The following is a 24,462-nucleotide window of genomic DNA, read 5'->3' as shown; positions in this document are numbered from 1 at the left end:
GCCCCAAGCAGACAGTGTGGAGGTGAAGCCCTTGGGGTCTAGACCCACACTGCTGCAGACATCTCTGCCTCCCAGCTATTTCCTACAAGACTGTGCCCAACATGAGACTTCCAGGACACCCTGAGCCCCACAGTGTAAACTTCTATCCTTTAATTTCATCCTCTCACTTGTTGACTTTTTGCTACATGATCTCCTCCTCCCTTCAAATAAACTGAAGGCTTACAGAAATGTTAAAAAAAATTCAGTGCTCTCAAAGAACCTCATTTATGGTCATATGACCAGCTTACAGTCATCCATCTGATTGGCGAGGGTGATGCCAGAACTATTTGTTTCCTTTTACTTTATAACCCAGTCGTTCTACTATTGTAACAACATTCCAAAGAAAGTTCTGATTGGCTTTTTCACAGTGTGTGGGAAGGGACATAGATTATGCTTTATATAGAGGAAAAATGAACCTGCCCAGGTGACGTGCAAACCTGGCCCAGCTCTAGCTATATCTGCTATCAAAAAGGTCTTCGGTTCAAAGCAGGCACTTCTCACCTTCATGGCTCTAAAGTCCTTCTTCATCTTCTCAGGGATTCCAGTCATGAAGGAAAGCTCAGGCAGCAGCAGGATTTCGCCTTTTAGCAGCTTTGAGGAGAGAACAGAGGGAAAGCAAGGCAGTAAAAGAGAACCTTCTTCCCCTGACCAGTACAAGAGCTCCCAGGCCCAGAGCTGGTCTTGCAGGTGTACCACTGGCACACTAAGGAACACAAAACCCCAGAGAAGAGGGTAGGAAACACTACAAGTGTTTTACCCTTTTCTCTCTCAAATCATGATAGCCTGTTGTATTAGGTAAAGAGAAAAATATTCAAATTGTCAAAAGGAGAGAAAAAACTAGAAAAACTAAAAGTTTTGTTCCACTTCGGCCTCCAGATAAGCTGAGACAATACCTCCTATCAAGCTGGTGCCTCTGTCTCATCTTAACCTATTGATCTTCATTCTCTACTCTGAAGACAGAGGAGTCAGGTACCAAGGCACTTTTCCCTGGCTCCCAGTTCTATTACAATGCCTGTAACTTCCCTAATGGACCCAGTGTTTTCATCTTCTCTAGCACTAAACTCTCCTTATTCCTTAACCTAACTCGCTCTATGGATGTTTAGTTCCTCACTAAGGAGACTGCAAAAGCAACTCTGGCTAGAGGAGACAGACAAAACCCTACACAGCTTTCCCCAACCACACTGTAATCATAGCTCCACTGTAATCATAGGTCCCATGGCTCCCAGGGCTGGTGGATGGAGAACTTAGATGGAAGCATAGGCCTGACACCCTGAACCCCACCTCCAACTCACCATCCCTTGGTTATTCTGTCGCTCACTGGGCCTGTGGATCAGCAGTGGCTGGTCCTTTTCCTTTATTGTGATCCCATAGTTTTTGCTAGAGCCGAACAGAGGCAGGGGAAAAAGTCAGAAGCAGCATCACCACTCTTATGGCATCACAGTCAAAGTGTTAACCAGGACTGAGGTACACAATCTGCATTATACCCTTGTCAAGGATCCATCAGAAACTCACCATAGCATACACATAACTGGAAAAAGCAGGCTCAAGTTAACACTGCAATTAAATAGAGGGGAAATAGGATAACAGTCCAGGAAAGAATTTGTTTAAAAACTGTATCAGGTTCAAGGACTCAGGTAACTAGAAAGGCAAAATGATAGTCAAATGATTAATGACTTGAATTTAATCTCTCCAAACAGACTTGTAACCAAAACAGCAAAGGAAACACAATTTGAAGCCCTGAGATTAACTTATGAAATAACTTCCAAAAAGTACTGAAAGAAGTAAAACTGTAGGGGTAGCAAATTCAGGTCAAATCCCACAAATGAGCTCATCAATCTTGGGTGCATTACCAATCCAATTACTTTTGGAGTGTCCTGCTGTGTGCCACTCCTCCTACAGAACAGGAGACTACGGCCCCAACCCGCAGGCCCAAGCCCAGTCTCTTCCCTCTACCTGTAGTATTCCAAGAATGTAATCTCCTTCCCATCAGACATCGTGAAGCTATCTTTTGGAGTCTTATTCCAATCCACATCATCAACACGATAGGTACGATTGTTGTATCGGGTTATGACAATACTGCCAACCAGAAGCTTAGTGCACTCGTCCTGGAAGTCTTCTTTGTGCTCTTGGTACATGGCATGCCTTTGGAAAGAGACAAAAGACCTTTGGATCATATGCAGTATACACAGAGCAGCATGAAAGGCACAGGGGATGCAAATAAGTACTTTAGAGTTATAATCGCAACTATATAGCACCAAAAGTTTCCAGCTGTCTCTTTTAAGAGATAGGACCCTCATCTCTTTCCTTTTTAACATTACCCAAAAAAGTGAAAGGATAGGGCTTCCCTGGTGGCGCAGTGATTGAGAGGCCGCCTGCTGATGCAGGGGAAACGGGTTCGTGCCCCGGTCCAGGAAGATCCCACATGCAGCGGAGCGGCTGGGCCCGTGAGCCATGGCCGCTGAGCCTGCGCGTCCAGAGCCTGTGCTCCGCAACAGGAGAGGCCACAACAGTGAGAGGTCCGTGTACCGCAAAAAAAAAAAAAAAGTGAAAGGATAAAAATGAAATTAAAAACAGCAACTATAAATTGACAAAATTCACTGTATTCCTTAAAATAAGGTACACTAATCATCAAAATAATTTGTATCATTATTAGGAGATAGTCTACAGAAGAACAATAAAACATTCTTTAAACTATATTTGCCCTTTCTAGCTGAAGGAAGAAATTACAAGTACCTATCAGAAGACACCACTGGTGAAGATGCTAAATATGAAGAGATGAAAAGACTCACCACAGACAAATGTACTCTCGAGCCAACCTCTATAACAGTGCCATGAACAAGGTAACAACAGAAACTCACAGAAAGCATGTCTGAGCATGCACAGGGAGTCAAGGAAAGTTTACAGAGGCAGGTGATACTTGAAGGAGCAACCTCCCAGGCAGAGACGCCACGGCAGCAGGTAAGTAACACCCTAGGCAGAAGCATAGGTATGCAGGGGACAATCAGGGATCTGGGACTGGGGCGAGCAAGGAGGTGAAAAAGGGTCAGAAGACGGTCCGTGTAGGCTGAAGACAGACAGGGACCAGATATGAATTCCTTTGTGGGTCAGAGCATGGACTCTTCTATGGGCCAGCGTCAACTACGGTACATTCCTCAGGAACACTGGTCCCTTGAGAGGTCCTGAGGGGGGTAAAAAAGGTTCTACAATCAAAAAAGTTGAGTCCATTCTGCATAATATAATCCCTTCTTAGAGGTTCACAACATACATTACCACATCAGGCTGATAAAAAAGAGAAACATATTTAGTTTCATTTACCTACAAATTTATTGAAGCACAGATTCTTCCTTCCCTTTTCCCTCACTGAACATCTATTACCATTGTAGGCAATTAGTATCCTGCAGAACTTGCTGCAGTAAGTGATGAAAAACCATCAGAAACTTGAAACAGTTCAACACTGACTACAGACCCTGGAGCCAAAGCCTGGGTTCAAATCTTGGCTCTGCCACTTAGCAGCACGTGAGACCCTGAGCAAGTTACTTAACCTCCTTGTGCCTCAGTTTCCTTGTGTGAAAGTGGAGTCAGAAAAAACCACCTAACTCACAGTGTTGCTGAGAGAACTCCATGACTTTATACATATAAAGCACTTAGAACATAAAGTTGTTTTGAAATAAGGTTAGAGATTTTATCTCAGATAGTTTCATGAATTATTGCTTCCTATTTGCACAGTTTTAGTCATCAATACATTTTATGCTTGTCTAACTCACTATTGTCTATTAAATGCATGCAACATTGTAGAAAAATTAATTAAAAGTATTTTAAATCAAAACCTTCAACTATGTTAATGGTTCCATAATACTATTTCACTAAGTGGAGGGTACATTAATTCACTGGTTTTACTTTTTAAATAATAGTTCTATTGTTTCACTCTTAACAAATAATTCTGGATGAACATCTTTTATAAAGATTCTTCTATACTTAAAATTGCTTCTTTGAGACAGATTTCCCATAAGTGAAATCACTAGATTAAAAGGTTAGAACTGGACTTCCCTGGTGGCGCAGTGGTTAAGAATCCACACGGGTTCGAGCCCTGGTCTGGGAAGATCCCACATGACATGGAGCAACTAAGCCCAAGCGTCACAACGACTGAGCCTGTACTCTAGAGCCCACAAGCCACAACTACTGAGCCTGCGTGCCACAACTACTGAAGCCCGAGCACCTAGAGCCCGTGCTCCGCAACAAGAGAAGCCACTGCAATGAGAAGCCTGCGCACCGCAACGAAGAGTAGCCCCCGCTCGCCGCAACCAGAGAAAGCCCAAACACAGCAACAAAGACCTAACGTAGCCAAAAATAAATAAATTAATTTAAAAAAAAATAAATATAAGATTAGAACTTTAAGATTCTTGTAATGAAAGCCTAATGGCATTAAAAATTATCTTTTAAAAAAATTTTCTTACTTTCAAATAATTATAAAATCAAAGGAAGTTGTAAAATTCGTACAGAGAACTTCATGTGTGGAATTGGCACTGGTTACAATATCATTAACTGAACTGCAGACCTTATTCCGTCTTCACCATTTCTTGCACACATTGACGTGTGTGTGTGTGTGTGTGTGTGTGTGAGGTGTGTGTGTGTGTGGGGGGGGGTTCTATGCAATTTTATCTCATTTATAGGTTTGTGTAGCTACCATCACAGTCACAGAACTGTTCCATATCATCATAAAGGGAACTATCTCATGCTATCCCATCACGGTCACACTCCTTCCCCTTCCCTGTGCCCCAGAAGCCACAGATCTGTTTTCTACTATAGTTCTGTCATTTTGAGAATGCCATATAAATGGAACTTTATTATGCAACCTTTTGAGACTGACATTTTCCACTAAGCGTAATGCCCGAGGATCCATCCAGGTTGTTGTATCAATAGCACATTTGTTTTTAATGCTGAGTAGTACTCCACTGTATGGAGGTACTAGAGTTTAACCATTAACCGGCTGAAGGCCATTTTGGTTGTTTCCACTTTTTTGCTATTACAAATAAAAGCTGCTATGAACATCTATCTGTGTATCAGTTTTTGTGCGAACTTAAATTTTCATTTTTCTGGGAAAAATGCCCCAAGTGTGTGACTGTGGGGTCGTATGGTTAAGTGCATGCTTAGTTTTATAAGTATATGCTTAGCTTTATAAGAAACTGCCAAAAAACTCTCTGGCATAGCTGAACCATTTTACATTCCCACACACAAGTAAGCGAGGGACAGTTTCTCTACATCCTTACCAGTATTTGGTATTTTCACTAGTTTTTATTTTAGTTACTCTAATAGATGTATACTGGTATCTCACTGTAGTTATAATTTGCATTTCCCTAATGGCTAATGATGTTGAACACCTTTCCATGTACCTATTTACCTTACAAATCAGCTCTTTGGTAAAATGTCAGTGCGTATCTTTTGCCCAATTTTTAAGGGATCATTGTTTTTCTTTAATCTTTACTATGGTTTTGCTTTAAAAGTGTTACATGTTGCTTATAAAATAAAAGTGTTACTATAAAAAAACAGAAATTGAACATGGTTCGTAATCCATTCGTGAGAGACCCACTTTTCCTCAGCTTTTCTTAAATTTGTGAATACTAATAATTTCCCCCTGAAGTGTATAATCAGATACAGTGTTTTGCAACTTGATTTTTAACTTAATATAGTTTAGATAGTCTTCCATGTAAATACAAATACATAAGGTTCTTAAAACAAAGGACTACTTTTAAACAAACTGTTTTAGATCTCAAAGAACTGACATTTGCCAGTTTTGGTTTTGATTTATGAAGAGAATCTGGTGCAGGAAGAATCTATGGATAGACCAATATAATAATGATCATAAGAAATTTAAAATTTAGGTGTAATAATGACATTATGGTTATGTTTTAAAGAGAGAGTCAATTTAGGAGATAAATACTGAAATATCTGTGAAAGAAATAAGATGTCCAGGATTTGCTTCAAAATAATTAAGTTTAGTGAGAAAAAGTGGTAGAAGACCACATGAAACAGGTTGCTCATGAATTAATAATTATTGATTGTATAAAATAGGAATGAGGGGGTTTATTATCCTATTCTATTTTTTAAAATGTTTAAAATTTTTCATAACTAAAGTCTTTTTTTTTTTTTTTTTTGCAGTACGCGGGCCTCTCGCTGTTGTGGCCTCTCCCGTTGCGGAGCACTGGCTCCGGACGCGCAGGCTCAGTGGCCATGGCTCACGGGCCCAGCCGCTCCGCGGCATGTGGGATCTTCCCGGACCAGGGCATGAACCCGTGTCCCCTGCATCGGCAGGCGGACTCTCAACCACTGCACCACCAGTGAAGCCCTAAAGTCTTTTAAACATAAAAAATATGAAGCAAAAAGAAACAAAAAAATAAATTAAAAATAATAATTAAAACATAAATACAAACACTGGAAAGAGGGAAAAATAAACTCAACACTAAGTTTTCTAATTCTAGAAAAGAAAAAAGCATCTATAAAATAAAAAATATTTTAACAGTAATTCTTATTTTTAATGATATTCAAAAGACTACTGAATTTATGAAAGGACAATAATTTGAAAGCAGTAGAGATTGCTTTAATGAAAAATAAAGCGCGGCTTCCCTGGTGGTGCAGTGGCTAAGAAACCACCTGCCAATGCAGGGGACCCGGGTTCGAGCCCTGGTCCAGGAAGATCCCACATGCCGCGGAGCAACTAAGCCCGTGCGCCACAACTACTCAGTCTGCGCTCTACAGCCCACGAGCCACAACTACTGAGCCTGTATGCCACAACTACTGAAGTCCGCATGCCTAGAGCTTGTGCTCCGCAACAAGAGAAGCCACCACAATAAGAAGCCTGTGCACTGCAACGAAGAGTAGCCCCTGCTCAACACAACTAGAGAAAGCCCACGCACAGCAATGAAGACCCAACGCAGCCAAAATAAATAAATTTATAAAAAATAAATAAAGCAAGAGTGCCAACCATTAGAAATTTTAGCAAAGGTAACAGAGACAGCGAATCTTGGCCTAGAAAATCAAATTTATGAATTAAAAATTGGTCTTAAGAAGTTGTTTTAAGCAACCTAAATGTCCATCGACAGATAAATGGATAAAGAAGATGTGGTACGTATATACAATGGAATATTATTCAGCCATTAAAAAGAATGAAATAATGCCATTTATAGCAACATGTATGGACCTGAAGATTATCATACTTAAGTGAAGTCCGACAGAAAGACAAATGTAAGATACTGCTTATATGCAGAATCTAAAAACAAATGATACAAATGAACTGATTTACAAAACAGAATCAGACTCACAGACTTAGAGAACAAATTTATGGCTATCAGGGTGGAGGGTTGTGAGGAAGGAATAGATTGGGAGTTTGGGATTGACATGTACACCCTGCTATATTTAAAATAAAATGCCTTTCCATGAAAAAAGAAAGAAATTGTTTTAGCACTCTGAGGAAATAAAGAGATGAGTATGATAAAATGAAGGATATCCAGACACAGAAGACAAGTCCAAGGGATAAAAGGTAAATACAAAATAATTTACAGAAGGGAAACAAAGAAAAATTTTTAAAAGCTGAAGAAAGAGTTGGGTCCAGTTGAAAGAGCTCAAAAAATGGCTGGCAAATTAATGTAAAGGAACCTGAATCTGAAAGTTCTGAAAAAATTTACATTTCAAATATAAAAAGGGGTAATAAGTAAGGGGTTTCTTTTGTGGGTTGTGATGAAAATGTTCTAGAATAAGATAGTAACCTTATTTAGCTTTCACCATTTTTTACATACAGTGATTTGTGTATATACTAAAAGCCAGTGAATTTTAAAAGTGGCTAATTTTATGGCATATTAATTATACCTCAATAACAAAAAATGAAATTAAAAAAAGGACCTCTCATGACAGCACTATGAAGATGTCAGCAGTTCCTTTCTATAAAAATCAAGTATAAAACTAGACAAAATTGTTAAAAACAACCATTTTAACACACTGGAAATCAACCAAAGGCAGACAACAAATTGAGAAGCATTTTTTTATTTTAAACAACACCTAAAGTTTCTGGTAAGAACAGCAGGAATTTGTGACCTTTCCTGGGACGGTCCCCATCTTTTCTATTCCACCCTTTCAGTCACCGAGAAAGGGTAGTTTTACCTGCCAGAGTGGGAAAATACAACCTGAGGATGGAGTGGAAATGGATAGCAAGCCGGCTACCTATGGTAATGGGTAAAACCAAAGTTTTGCTAGTCCAAGGTTGTACCCCAAGTACAAGGAGCAGAGTAGCTAGAAATTTAACAAATAGATTCTGGAAATCAGAGGGCAATAGAAAGGTTTAAGATAAGCTCACCACACATCTTTGGCTGACTAGGAAACTTACATATGCTCAGGAGATAGCCAGGAGAGACTTGCTAAAAGTGAAAGCCAAGACACATGTGAGAACTACCCATAACTTTGATTGAGCTTTTCAACCCACACATAGATTCATCAGCAGAGAATGAAAGCCTTATGGGTTCAACCTATAAGGTACAACCTCTACTCAAATTATTGCCTGAGCCTCTAAACTATACAAAGGTGTGATCCCAAGGAAGCTAGGCTAAAATATCAAAATAAGAATAGAAAAATTGAGCAGAAACATCAGCAGCAGCACTCCACAGAGGATACAGAGTCCACAGTTTAAGTAGGAACAAGTCATAATTTTTCAAAGCTCAGAAAAATAAAACAGGATCCAGATTTGCTACAATATGTTATCTGAAATGTTTACTTTTCAATTACAAATTATTAAATGTGCAAAGAAACAGGAAAGCATGGCCAATAATCATGAAAAAAAGCAGTCAACAGAAACTTATTCAAGAGGGTTTACATGCTGGACATTGCACACAAAGAATTCAAAGCAGCTATTATAAGCATCTTCAAATAACTAAAGGAAAATATGATGGCAAATTGCCAAATAGGGCACATCTCGATAGAGAACTAGAAACTGAAAAAAAAAAAAAACAGGAGGAGGAGGAGGGGAAGGAGGGGGGAGAAAGGGGAGAAGGAGGAGGAGGGGGAGAGGGAGGGGGCAGGGAAGAGAAACTGTAAAGTTGGAAAATACAATCAAAATGAAAAATTGGGGCTTCCCTGGTGGCGCAGTGGTTGAGAGTCCGCCTGCCAATGCAGGGGACACGGGTTCATGCCCCGGTCCGGGAAAATCCCACATGCCGCAAAGCGGCTGGGCCCGTGAGCCATGGCCGCTGAGCCTGCGCGTCCGGAGCCTGTGCTCCACAACGGGAGAGGCCACAACAGTGAGAGGCCCACGTACCACAAAACTAAAACAAAAACAAACAAAAAACAACAAAAAAAAGAAAAATTGATAAGATGAATTCACCAGCAGATTTGAAATGGCAGAATAAATAGCCAACAACATAAAGATAGATCAATAGAAAGTACTCAATGCAAAGAAGAGAAAGATATTAAAGACAAATGACACAAAATCCTATGAGACAATATAAAGAGTGACAACATAAATATACTGAGAGTCCCAGAAGGCGGACAAGAGAGGAAAGAAAAATATTAAAAGAAACAGTGGCCTAAAACTTCTCAAATTTGATTAAAGAAGTTACTTATAAATCCATAATCTCAATGAATCTTAAGTATGATAAACACAATGAGAACCACACCTAGACACATCATGGACCAAAATCCAAAGCCAAAGAGAAAAATATTGATAGCAGCAAGAGAAAAATGACGCATCATATACAGGAGAACAACAATATGGTTAAAAACCTACTTCTCGGGTTTCCCTGGTGGCGCGGTGGTTAAGAATCTACCTGCCTACGTAGGGGACACGGGCTCGAGCCCTGGTCCAGGAATATCCCACATGCTGTGGAGCAACTAAACCCATGCGCCACAACTACTGAGCCTGAGCTATAGAGTCTGCGAGCCACAACTACTGAGCCCAGCCCACGTGCCATAACTACTGAAGCCTGCGCCCCTAGAGCCCATGCTCCGCAGCAAGAGAAGCCCCCTCACAGCAACGAAGACCCAACATACCCAAAAATAAATAAATAAATAAACAGATAAACCTACTTCTCATCTGAAACAATGGAGGCCAGAAGGCAGTGTAATGACATGTTCAAAGGGCAGAAAAGGGCAGGAAAAAAAAATGTCTAACAGAAAAATCTATATCCGTTTTTTTTTTTTTTTGACCACGCCTTGTGGCTTACAGGATTTTAGTTCCCTGACTAGGGATCGAACCTGGGCCCTCAGCAGTGAGAGCATGGAGTCCTAACCACTGGACCTCCAGGGAATTCCCAAAATTGTTTTTCAAAGATGAAAATGAAGTCACAAAGGACCATATACTGTATGATTCCTATATGAAGTGTCCAGAACAGGTAAATCTATAGATATAGAAAATAGGTTATTGGTTGCCTAGAACTGGAGAGGGAAATTTGATAGGGAGTAGGGGTGGGTAATGGCTAAGGGGTGTAGGGTTTCTTCTGGGGGTAATGGAAATATTCTAAAATTGACTGTAGTGATGGATGCATAATGAATATACTAAAAGCCATTAATGGCATCCTTTAAATGAATGAACTGTATGGTATATAGTTCAATCTCAATAAAGCTGTTTAAAAAAAATGAAGGCGACATAAAATCATTCTCAGGTAAACAAAAACTAAGAGAACATATTGCTGGAAGACCTGCTCTACAGGAAATACTAAAGGAAGTCCCTCAGGCTAAAAGAAAGCAATACCAGATGGCAACCTGGATCCACAGGAAGGAAGAATACTGGAAATGATATATATGTAGGTAAATATAAAAAGACTATATATGAATATATTTTTTCTTCATTTCTTAAAAAAATCATAAGACTGTTTATATTGATTGTTTAAAGCAATAACTAAAATACTGTACTGTTGGGTTTATAACATATACACTGTGTGTGTGTGTGTGTGTGTATGCATAAAGAGGGGAGAAATATAGAACTATATTGGAGCCAAATTTCTATGTTTTACTAGAATTATGTATTAATGTAAAATAGACTATGATACGTGTAAGATACTTACTGAAGTCCTTAGAACAAACACACACACACACAATCAACAGAGGAATTTAAATGGTACACTAAAAAAATATTTAACACAGAAGAAGGCAATAAAGAAGGAATGAAGGGGAAAAAAGACAGGAGACATACAGAAAACAAATAGCAAATGACAGACATACAGCCAACAATGTAAATACTAATGTTTAATATAAAGGTATTAAACAGGGCTTTCCTGGTGGCACAGTGGTTAAGAATCTGCCTGCCAATGCAGTGGACACGGGTAAGAACCCTGGCCCAGGAAAATCCAACATGCCACGGAACAACTAAGCCCGTGCGCCACAACTACTGAGCCTGCGCTCTAGAGCCCATGAGCCACAACTACTGAAGCCCATGCACCTAGAGCCCGTGCTCCACAATAAGAGAAGCCACCACAATGAGGAACCCACACCACATCGAAGAGTAGCCCCTGCTCGCCACAACTAGAGAGAGCCCATGCGCAGCAACCAAGACCCAAGGCAGTCATAAATAAATGAATAAATAAATAAATAAAAATTTTAAAAAGTATTAAATAGTGCTTCCCTGGTGGCGCAGTGGTTGAGAGTCCGTCTGCCGACGCAGGGGACATGGGTTCGTGCCCCGGTCCGGGAAGATCCCACATGCCGCGGAACGGCTGGGCCCGTGAGCCATGGCCGCTGAGCCTGCGCGTCCGGAGCCTGTGCTCCGCAACGGGAGAGACCACAACAGTGAGAGGCCCGCGTACCGCAAAACAAACAAACAAAAAGTATTAAATAGGCCAATCCAAAAGCAGAGATTGTCAGACTGGATGAAAAGCCCAAAATCCAGATATATGCTGTCTACAAGATACACATTTTATATTCAAAGACATAAACAGGTTGAAAATAGAAGAACAGAAAATATATACCAAACAGTAACCATAAAAAAGCTAGATTGGCTACATTAATGTCAGACAAAATAGACTTCAAGACAAAATCATTACTAGAGACGAAGAGGCACATTTCACAATGATAAAGGGGTTAACACATCACTAAGATATAGCAATTATAAATATATATATTTATGTAAATATAGATGTGTGTGTATCCAAAGGAAAATATCCGAAGGAAAAACTGACAATTTAAAGAAGAATTAAACAACTTGACAAGATTTCAATATTCCTCTCTTAGTAACTGATACCATAAGTAGAAAATCAGGAAAGATATGGAAGACTTGAACAACACTATTAAACCAACTGAACCTAACTGATATATATAAAAAAGTCGACCCCAAAACAGCAGAATGCATATCCTTTTCAACAACAAATGGAACTTTCTCTAGCACAGATTCTATACTAGGCCATAAAACAAGTTTCAGTAAAATTAAAACACCTGAAATAATACAAAATATGTTCTCCAAATATATCAGAATAAGACTAGAAACCAAACACAGAGAGAAAAGGAAATATCAAGAAATTGAACTTCACCCTCTAAATAATTCAAAGAAGGCCGCACAAGAGAAATTAGGAAATATCTCAAACTGAAAGAAAACAAAAAAACCAATATATCAAAAAAATCATGAGTTATAGCTAATGCAGTGGTCAGAGGGAAGTTTATAGCTTTAAATTATATGAGAAAGAAAGGCAGAAATAAACCTACATGTTTATGATAAAGGTGTCATAGGTAAATCGTAAGAAAGGAAAGTCTTTTTTAAGAAACAGTGTTATGATAATTGGGTATTTATATGCAACAAAATGAACTTAGACCACTACCTCAAACTGTCCACAAAAGTTAACTCAAAATGGATCACAGACCTAAATGTAACAGCTAAACAATATGCCTCCTAAAATAAAACACAGAAAATCTTTATGACCTTGAGTTAGGCAACAATTTCTTAGATATGACACCAAAAACACAATCCATGAAAGGAAAAACTAATAATAGACTTCATCAAAATAAAAATGTTCTATCCTTAAAAGACATCATTAATAAAAATGAAAAGACAAGCCACAGACTGAGAGAAAAGTTTTGCAAATAATGTATCTTGATAAAGGGATTATATTTCTCACATATAAGAATTCTTACACAAAAGATAACACCAAAAAACATAGGTGAAAATTTTGAACAGACATTTCATCAAAGTTGGTAAATGAAAGGCATATAAGCACAGGAAAAGATGCTCAACATCATTAGTCACTAGGGAAATACAAATTAAAATCACAATATTCTGTAATAACCTAAATGGGAAAAGAATTTTTAAAAGAATAGATACATGTATATGTATAACTGAATCATTTTGCTGCACACCTGAAATTAACACAACATTGTTAATCAACTGTACTACAATATAAAATAAAAATTTTTTTAAAACCTTTAGAAAGCATTAAAATCAAACACAGGATCTTAAATGTTCTCACCGCAAAAAGAAAGAAAATAAAACAAAATAAAACCACAACAGGATACCACTATATACTGATCAGATTTTCTAATATTAAAAAGACTGAATATATCAAGTGTTGGTGAGAACGTAGAACAAACTGCAATCTCATACACTGCTGGTGGGAATGTAAAATGGTATAGCTACTTTGGAACACAGTTTCTTAGAAAGTTAAATGTACACCTATCACATGACCCACCATTCCACTTTCCAGGTATTAACTAAGAGAAATAGAAGTATGTGTCCATAGAAAGACTTGTGCCCTAATATTTACAGTAACTTTATGTGTAATAGCCAACAAGTGGAAACAACAGGTAAGTAGATTTTAATAACTACAGTATATTCACATAAAAGAATACTACTCAGAAATAAAAAAGGAACAAACTTTTCATACCTACAGCTACAACTAAGTACATACTGGGATTTTCTTGGCAGTCCAGTGGTTAGGACTCTGTGCTGTCACTGCCAAGGGCCTGGGTTCAATTCCTGGTCAGGGAACTAAGATCCCACAAGCCACGTGGCATGGCAAAAAAAAAAAAGTATATACTATATGATTCCACTTATATAAAATTCTAGAAAATGCAAACTAATCTCTAGCGTCAGAGAGAAGATCAGCATTTGCTGTACACAGGGCAGAAGAAAAGTAAAAGTGAGAAGAGGTTTCAGAGAAACATGAGTAAATTTTGAGAGGACAATGGATATGTTCATTTTCTTCATTATGATGTGTCATAGATACAAAAATATGTCAAAACTCATCAAAGTGTATACTTTAAATGTGTGCAGTTTATTGTGTGTCAATTGTGCCTTAAAAAATATGAAAAAAAGAAATAATAAAGGAGCCAGAACTAGACTGAAATACAGATTAGGATTGAGTACACAGTAATTACTTGTGGCATTTCAAATTAGTGAGAAAAAAAGGATCATTAAAAAATGGATAGAGACAAATGAAAATGAAAACGTAACTTTACAAAATGTATGGGATGCAGCAGATGCAGTTCTAAGATGGAGGTTCATAGTGATACAGGTCTTCCTCAAGAAACAAGAAAAATCTCAAATAAACAACCTAACCTACCACCTAAAAGGATTAGAAAAAGAAGAATAAACAAAGCCCAAAGCCAGCAGAAGGAAGAAAATAATAAAGATCTGAGAGGAAATAAATAAAATAGAGTTAAAAGAACAACAGAGGGACTTCCCTGGTGGCACAGTGGATAAGAATCTGCTTGCCAACGCAGGGGACACAGGTTCAATCCCTGGTCCAGGAAGACCCCACATGCCACGGAGTAACTAAGCCTGTACGCCACAACTACTGAGTCTGCACTCTAGAGCCCACGAGCCACAACTACCTAGCCTGTGTGCCACAACTACTGAAGCCCGCGTGCCTAGAGCCCACGTTCCACAAGAAAAGCCACTGCAAGGAGAAGTCTGCACACTGCAACGAAGAGTAGTTCCCGCTCGCCACAACTAGAGAAAGCCTGCGTACAGCAATGAAGACCCAAGGCAGCCAAAAATTAATAAACAAATAAATTTATATATAAAAAATAAGAAACAGACAATTTAAACAGACTGATCACTAGAAGTGAAATTGAATCTGTAATTTTAAAGAACTCCCTGCAAACAAAAGTCCAGGACCAGACTGCTTCACTGGGGAATTCTTTCCAACTTATAAAGAACTTATACCTATCCTTCTCAAGCTACTCCAAAAAAACTGAAGAGGAGGTAACACTCCCATAATCATTCTATGAGGCAGCCATTACCCTGATACCAAAACCAGACAAAGACACTACAAAAAAAGAAAATTGCAGGCCAATACCTTCAATGAATATAGATGCAAAAATCCTCCACAAAATACTAGCAAACCAAATCCAACAATACATAAAAAGGATCATACACTATGACCAAGCTGGATTCATTCCAGGGACAGAAGGATGGTTCAATATACGCAAATGCATCAATGGGATACACCACATTAACAAAAAGGAAAGCCAAAAACCACATGATCATCTCAATAGACACAGAAAAAGTATTTGAAAAAAATTCAACATCCATTCATGATAAAACTGCTCATCGAAGTGGTACAGAGGGAACATATCTCAACATAATAAAGTTCATTTACAACAAACCCACAGCCAACGTAATACTCAATGGTATTGAGCTGAAAGCCTTTTCACTAAATTCAGGAACAAGACAAGGGTGCCCACTCTCACTGCTTACATTCAACATAGTATTGCAAGTCCTAGCCACAGCAATCAGACAAGAAAAAGAAATAAAAGGTATCCAAGTTGGAATGCAAGAAGTAAAACTGTCTCTACCTGCAGATGATATGATACTCCATTTTCAGAATGCTAAAGTCTCCACACAAAAACTATCAGAACTAATATATGAAGTGAGCAAGGTAGCAGGGTGTAAGATCAATACACAGACATCTGTTGCATTACATATACTAATAATGAAATATCAGAAGCAGAAACTAAAACAACAATCTCTTTTAAAATTACATCAAACAAAAGGTAAAATACCTAGGAATAAACTTAACCAAGGAGGTGAAAGACTTACACTCTGAAAACTATAAAATAATGATAAAGGAAATTAAAGATGATTCAAAGAAAATGGAAAGCTATCCCATGCTCTTGGACTAGAAGAATTAATATTGTTAAAGTGGCCATACTACTCAAAGCAACCTACAGATTTAATGCAATTCCTATCAAAATACCCAGAACATTTTTCACAGAACCAGAACAAATAATCCTAAAATTTATATGGAACCACAAAAGATCCCAAACTGCCAAAGCAATCTTGAGAAAAAAGAACAAGCTGGGGTATCACCCTCCCAGACATGAAACTATACTACAAAGCTACAGTAATCAAAACAGTGACACTGGCACAAAAACAGACTGTAGACCAATAAACATAGATCAATAGATCAGAGAGCCAAGAAATAACCCCATGCAGCTAGAGTCAATTAATCTATGACAAAGGAAGCAAGAATATACAATGGAGAAAAGACAGTCTCTTCAACAATGGTGTTGGGGAAAACTGGCCTACGTGGAAAACAACGAAATTAGACTTTCTCATACCATATACAAAAAAAAAACTCAAAATGGTTTAAAGATCTAAATGTAAGACATGACACCATAAAACTCCTAGAAGAGAAGATAGGTGAAACTTTGACATAAATTGTAGCAATATTTTCTTAGATCAGTCTCCCAAGGCAAAAAAAATAAATAAATAAAAGCAAAAATAAAGAAATGGGACCTAATCAAATCTAAAAGCTTTTGCACAGCAAAGGAAACCATCAACACTACAGACAACCTACAGAATGGGAGAAAACATATGCAAACAATGCTACTGCCAAGTGATTAATTTCCAATATACAAACAGTTCAATATGAAAAAAATAAACAATCTTATCAAAAAATGGGCAGAAGAGCTAAACAGACATTTCTCCGAAGAAGACATACAGATGGCCAACAGACACATGAAAAGATGTTCAAAATCGTTAATTATCAGAGAAATGCAAATCAAAACTACAATGAGGTATCACCTCACTCTGGTCAGAACGGCCATTATCAAAAAGTCTATAAATAATAAATGCTGGAGAGTGTGGAGAAAAACGCACCCTCTTCTACACTGTTGGTGGGAATGTAAATTGGTTCAGCCACTATGGAGAACACTATGGAGGTTCCTTAAAAAACCAGAAATGGAACTACCATATAATCCAGCAATTCCAATCCTAGGTATATATCCAGAAAAAAACAAACACTCTAATTTGAAAAGATACATGTACCCCAATGTTCATAGTGGCGCTATTTACAATAGCCAAGACATGGAAACAACTCAAATTCCCATCAACAGATGATTGGTTTAAGAAGATGTAGTATATATACACAATGGAAAAATACTCAGTCATAAAAAAGAATGAAGTATTGCCATCTGCAGCGATAAGGATGTACCTAGAGAATATTACACTTAGTGAAGTAAGTCAGGCAGAGAAACATAAATCACTTGTATACGAAATCTAAAAAAATATACAAATGAATCTATATACAAAACAGAAACAGACTCACAGACATAGAAAACAAACTTTCGGGTACCAAAGGGGAGAGAGAGGGGGAGAGGAACAAATTAGGAGTATGAGGTTAACAGATACAAACTACTATACATAAAATAGATAAGCAACAAGAATTTACTGTATAGCACAGGGAATCATACCTAGTATCTTGTAATAACTTATAATGGACTATAATCTCCAAAAAAAGAAGAATCACTATGCTGTACACCTGAAACTAACACAATACTGTAAATCAACTATACTTCAATTTTAAAAAAAGAAAAGAAAAAAATAGAATAATTTCCTACTCATTTAAAAATTAAAACTCTTTATGAATTTAAAATTAATATGTAGAGGCTGCCCTGGTAGCACAGTGGTTAAAATCCACCTGCCAAAGCAGGGGACATGGGTTCGAGCCCTGGTCCAGGAAGATCCCACATGCCATGGAGCAACTAACTACTGAGCCTGCGCTCTAGAGCCCATGCTCCACAACAAGAGAAGCCACCACAATGAGAAGCCCGCGCACCGCAACGAAGAGTAGCCCCCACCCGCTGCAACTAGAGAAAGCCCACGTGCGGCAACGAAGACCCAACACAATCAAAAATAAATAAAATAAATTTTAAAAATATTTTTAAAAATTAGTTATGTAAAAAATTAAACAATAAAACTGGATGAAAACATAGATATTCATACACTCTTGGGAATAAAAAAAATCCTCACAAACTTCAGAAAAGATGGATTGTTCTGTAGTAATGATAACAAGTAGTCATAAGAACCAATTTTAAACCTGCTTAATTAATCTACATCAACTCACCTCAGAAAACACACTTTTGCAAGCCAACTCAACCAGTGTCATCCCCTTGTTTCTGGAAATGAGGGAATGATAATCCAATAAGCATCCCACCAAGCACTAATCAATCAATAGTCTCACCTGAGCAACAATGCTTTTACAGACAATGTTGACCTACTTGGCCCGTTGTAAGTCTGCAGTCCTGAACTACACACTTCTCAAATACAGTACTCTATGTAAGATCAACAGTCTTACTGTAGTAAGCAGTAAATCAGCTTTCTCTAAGAGGTCTCATCATCCTTTGATAATTCTGGAGGTCTCAGCAAGATAACTGTGAAAACTCTTCCCAGGCAACACTCCAGGGAGTCTCAAACCAATAGATGCACTCATTGGGCCCCTTATGCTTAATTCCACTGTCCTTTAGATCTGCTGCCAAGTTAGTCAATCCCAACAACCATCTGACGTCTAACTAGTTTCATTAGGCTCTAGTTGCTTTAATAATATTGACCTTTCAGTTTAGAAGTGCATTATCTGGTATATAATTAGACCTAGCTCTTTGTACAAGGTTTTTAGGCTTTTTGTTTTGAAGATATACTATTTGAAAATATTTTTGCTATTAAACTGATTATTCTTCATTTGCTTATTTTGCTTTTGCTATTACTTGTCAATATGCATAAAGTCTTCTTTCATTTGTTTTTGTTTTGCCCTCGATTTCCTTGTCTCTGTTAAATGTACGAGGGAGTGTTCTATAAGGAATGGATAGAGGCATAGCCAGATAAGTCTTGAAAACAAGCCAACCTACTCCTGAGACATTATGGTTGGAGGTCCATTAGATCAACAACCAATTTGTAAAAAAGCAAATTTCTCAAATGTCATGAAGGCATTCCTTGTCAATTTGTGAAAGAAGGTGACTGTTTATTTAGTTCAAATTCCAGGGTCAATGATAGTTGGGTCACTGATCTCATGGCCCCTTCCTATCTGTGGTTGGAACTTGAGATACAGTTCACAAACACACATCCTTAGACGACCTTAGTGCTTCTTTCTCGTTTGTCATGGGTTAGCTAATGTCAAAGTCTCAACATCTCCCTGCTTCTGATATAAAGACACACTACAATCCCAACTCTTGCACTTTCCTTGGTAAATAGAAAAAAATTTTTTTTGAGTTAAAGTTAAAATGCCCAAAGTGCACATGTGACATTTTCCAGTATAGATCACATGCTAAATTATAAAACAAACCTCAATAAAAGGATAGAAATATACAAAGTAAGTCCTGTGACAACCACAGAATGAAATTAGAAATAAATAACAGGAAGAAATTTGGGAAGTACACAAGTATGTGGAAATTAAACAACATATTACCCTAGATAATCAATGGGTCAAACAAGACATTACAAGGGAAATTAAAAAATACTTTGAGTTAGATGAAAATGAAAATACAACATAATCAAACTTACGGTATACATCTAAAGCAATACTTACAGGAGAATTTATAGCTGTAAATTCCTACATTAAAATGAAAAAATACCTCAAATAAATAACCAAAACTTCTACCTTGAGACACTGGAAAAAGAAGAGCAAACTAAACCTGAAACAAGCAGAAGATGAGATGACAGGGGGCTGGGAGCCCATGGGTAGCTTCAGGATTGGGGATGGTCCCCAGAAAGACTAAGGCATAACCTAGTCTTTCAGCCCCATAACTGAGAACTTTCAGCCCCACCCCTCAATTTCTGGGGAGGGGAGAGGGGGCTGCAGATTGAACTTGGTCACCGAAGACCAATGATCTAACCAATAATGCCTACATAACAGAACCTCCATAAAAACCTCTAACTGATGGGTTTGGGGGAGCTTCTTGATTGCTCAATTCAAGGAAGTGCTGGGAGGGTGGGTGTGCCTGGAGAGAGCATGGAAGCCCCCGACCCCCTATTCTCCTCCACTGCTCCAAGCATTTCTTCCATTTGGCTCTTCCTGAGTTTGCACCCTTTATAATGAACCAGTAATAGTAAGTTTTAAAACATTTAAAAATAAAGCAAGCAGAAGGAAGTAAATAATCAATATGGGTGGAAAGTAATGAAACAGGGACATCAACAAAACCAAACGCTGGTGTTTTTAAGAGAACAACAACACTGACAAACCTTTAGCTAGACCACCTGTGGAAAAAAGGAGACCCAGATTGCTAAAATCAGGAATGAAAGAGGGGACATCACTACTGGCCTCACAGAAATAAGAAGGATTATAAGGGAATACTTTGAACAGCAGTATGCCAACAAATTAGATCCCTTTAAATGAAATGGATAAATTTCTAAAAATTCATAAACTACCAAAACTGACCCAAGAATAAATTAAAAATGTGAAGAAACCTCTAACAAGACAATGAATTAGTAACTGAAAAGCTGAACACAAAGAAAAACCCAAGCCCAAATGGCTTCACTGTTGAATTTCTACTGAGCATTCAAAGAAGAATGAATACTCATCCTTTACAACTCTTCAAAAAAATAGAACAGGGAGGGAATACTTCCCATTTTTTTTTCTATAAGGTCAATATTACCCAGATATCAAAACCAGACAAAGGCATCACAAGAAAACTACAGACCAATATCTCTTCTGAATACAGACATAAAAATTCCCAACAAAATACAAGCAAACCAAATCCAGCAACATAGGAAAAGAATTAAACAATATGACCAAGTAGGATTTATCCCAAGAATGTAAGGTGGATTTAACATCCAAAACTCAATTTAAAAATCAGATAGAATTTTTAAAGTGGTCATCTCTATAGATACAGGAAAAGCAGTCAACAAAATCCAACAGCCTTTCATGATAAAAACATTCATCAAACTAAGAATAAAAAGGAACTTCCTCAACTTGATAAAGGGCATCTTTAAAAACCCATAACTAACATCATACTTAATAATGAAAGACTGGATGCTTTTCCGCCCTAAAATCAGAACAGGAAAAGGATGTCCACTCTCACCACTTCTATTCAACACTGTACTAGAGGTCCCAGCACGGCAATTCAGCAAGAAAAAAATAAAAGACATCCATATTGGAAAGGAAGAAGTAAAAATATCTCTATTTTCAGATGACGACCTCTTATATAGAAAATTCCAAGGTATCCATGAAAAAACTATTAGAATAAATGAATTCAAAGAGGCTGAAGGGGACTTCCCTGGTGGCGCAGTGGTTGAGTGTCCGCCTGCCGATGCAGGGGACACGGGTTCATGCCCCGGTCTGGGAAGATCCCACATGCCGCGGAGCGGCTGGGCCCGTGAGCCATGGCTGCTGAGCCTGCGCATCCGGAGCCTATGCTCCGCAACGGGAGAGACCACAACAGTGAGAGGCCTGCGTACCGCAAAAAAAAAAAAAAAGAGGCCGAAGGATAAAAGATCAATATACAAAAATCAACTGTATTTCTATACACTTGCAATGAACAATCCAAAAATGAAATTTAAAAATTCAATTTACAAAATCCTCAAAAAGACTAAAATACCTGTACTTAGGAATAAATGTGAAACTTATACTCTGAAAACTACAAAACACTGTTTAAAGAAATTAAAGAAGATCTAAATAAATGGAAAAACTCTTCTGTTCATATATCAGAAGACTTAATTTTGTTAAGATGGCAATACTCTTCAAATTAATCTACCGATTCAACAGATCCCTATCAGAATTCCAGTTGACATATTGGTGGAGTTTGACAAGCTGATTCTAAAATTCATATACAGTGCAAGAGATCCAGAACTGTCAAAACAATCTTGAAAAAGAACAAGGTTGGAAGACTCGTATTTCCCAATTTCAAAACTTAATACAAAGTAACAGTAATAAGACAGTGTGGCACTGTATTAAGACAGTCATATAAACCAATGGAACAGAACTGAGAGTCCAGAAATAAACCCATGTGTTGAACTGATTTTCAACAAGGGTGCCAAGAACATTCAGTGGAGGAAAGAACAGTCTTTCCAATAAATGGTGCTGAAATAACTGGATATCCACATGCAAAAGAATGAAGTTGGACCCCTACCTCATACCACATACAAAAATTTATTCAAAATAAATCAAAGACCTAAATATAAGAGCTAAAACTGGAAAACTCTCAGAAGAAAACATAGGGGTAAATCTTTATGGCCTCAGATTTTGCAATGGATTTTTACATGACACCAGGAACACAAGCAGCAAAAGAAAAAACAGATAAACTGGACTTCATGAGACTGAAAATTTTTGTGTTTCAAATGACATTATCAAGAAACTGAAGAAAACCTACAGAATAAGAAAAAATTTCCAAATCATGTATCTGATAAGAGACTTGTATCTTGAATGTATAAAGAAATCTTGCAACTCAGTAATAAAAAGGCAAATGACTCAATTTAAAAAGCAGGCAAAGGATCTGAATAGACATTTCTTCAAAGAAGATATACAAATAGCCAATAAGCACATAAACAGATTTTCAACATCATTAATCATCAGGGAAATGCAAATCAAAACCACACCATTTCCCATCCACTTGGATGATTAGAATCATAAACACAGATAATAATAAGTGTTGGTGAGGATATGGACAAATCGGAACCCTCACACACTGCTGATGGGAATGTAAAACAGTACAGCCACTTTGGAAAACAGTGTGGCGGTTCCTCAAATGGTGAAACATAAAGCTAACACATGATCCAGCAATTCCACTTGTAGGTATCTACAGAAGAGACGAAAACGTAAGTCTACAAGAAACACCTGCACGTGAATGTTCATAGTAGCATTATTCATAATAGCCCCCGAAGTGAAAATAACTCAAATGTCTGTCTATAAACGAATGTATAAAACAAAATAAGATACAACCATGCAATGCAATATTATTCAGCCACTGAAAAGGAATGAAGTACCTATACAGGCCACAACACGTATGAACCCTGAAAACATTGCTAAGTGAAAGATTATTACACATATATTATGTGATCCGATTTACATGAAATGTCCAGAATAGGCCAATCTATGGATATAGAAAGTATATCAGTGGTTGCCTATGTCTGGGGGAAAATGAGGGAATTAAAAAGTGATGGCTAAGGGGTGCAGGATTTCTTTTTCTATTTTTTTAATAAATTTATTTATTTTACTTATTTTTGGCTGCGTTGGGTCTCTGTTGCTGTGCACGGGCTTTTCTCTAGTTGTGGTGAGCGGGGTCTACTCTTTGTTGTGGTGCGTGGGCTTCTCATTGCAGTGGCTTCTCTTGCTGTGGAGCAAGAGCTCTAGGCGTGTGGGTTTCAGTAGTTGCGGTACACAGGCTTAGTTGCTCCGCGGCATGTGGGATCTTCCCAGACCAGGGCTCGAACCCATGTCCCCTGCATCGGCAGGCGGATTCTTAACCACTGTGCCACTAGGGAAGCCCCAGGATTTGTTTTTGAGGCCATGAAAATGTTCTAAAATTGACTGTTCAGATGGATGTACAGCTATGTGAAAATAATAAGCCACAGTTAAAATGGGTGAATAGAATGGTGTGTGAATCATGTCTTAATAAAGCTGTTAAAAAATATCACACATAGGACTTCCCTGGTGGCGCAGTGGTTGCGAATCTGCCTGCCAATGCAGGGGACACGGGTTTGAGCCCTGGTCTGGGAAGATCCCACATGCCGCAGAGCAACTGGGCCCATGAGCCACAACTACTGAGCCTGTGCGTCTGGAGCTTGTGCTCTGCAACAAGAGAGGGCATGACAGTGAGAGGCCCGCGCACTGCGATGAAGAGTGGCCCCCACTTGCCACAACTAGAGAAAGCCCTCGCACAGAAACGAAGATCCAACACAGCCATAAATAAATTTAAAAATTCACGACATATGTCAATATTAAAAATATATATATATCACACATATTAATTACTTCACAGTTTCACTGGGTCAGTAATTTGAGTGTGGCTTAATTGGGTGCCTCTGGTTCAGCATCTTGCACAAGGCTGCAAGCAAGGTGTCAACCAGGGCTGCAGACATCTCAAGCCTCAACTGAAGGAGGATCTGGTTCTAAGCTCACTTCATTGGGGTGCTCCACAACCTGGCAGCTGGCTTCCCCAGGGTGAGTGACCTGAGACAGCAAGAGAGAGCACCCAAGACAGACACCATAGTCTGTTTATAATCTCACTTCAGAAGTGACATCCATTGAC

At 38.3% G+C, this 24,462-nt stretch overlaps 1 protein-coding gene across 2 annotated transcripts in view; it reads right to left on the bottom strand.

Annotated features, from left to right (window-relative positions):
- Nucleotides 1–24,462, bottom strand: part of PIWIL2 (piwi like RNA-mediated gene silencing 2) — a gene marked incomplete at its 5' end in the record, with an annotated part of 86,461 nt that overhangs the window by 38,417 nt on the left and 23,582 nt on the right. For both annotated transcript variants that reach the window (XM_082842249.1, XM_082842248.1), the window contains 3 exons: nucleotides 541–630; nucleotides 1,332–1,416; nucleotides 1,993–2,181. In XM_082842249.1, coding sequence (XP_082698375.1) covers nucleotides 541–630; nucleotides 1,332–1,416; nucleotides 1,993–2,181 — 364 coding nt within the window. The remainder of the gene's footprint in view (nucleotides 1–540; nucleotides 631–1,331; nucleotides 1,417–1,992; nucleotides 2,182–24,462) is intronic.

Source organism: Leucopleurus acutus (genome assembly GCF_964270905.1).
Source record: "Leucopleurus acutus genome assembly, chromosome: 7".
Taxonomy (NCBI): Eukaryota; Metazoa; Chordata; class Mammalia; order Artiodactyla; family Delphinidae; genus Leucopleurus; species Leucopleurus acutus.
Note: the sequence above shows the minus strand (reverse complement) of the source record. Positions and strands in the feature narration are given on the sequence as shown.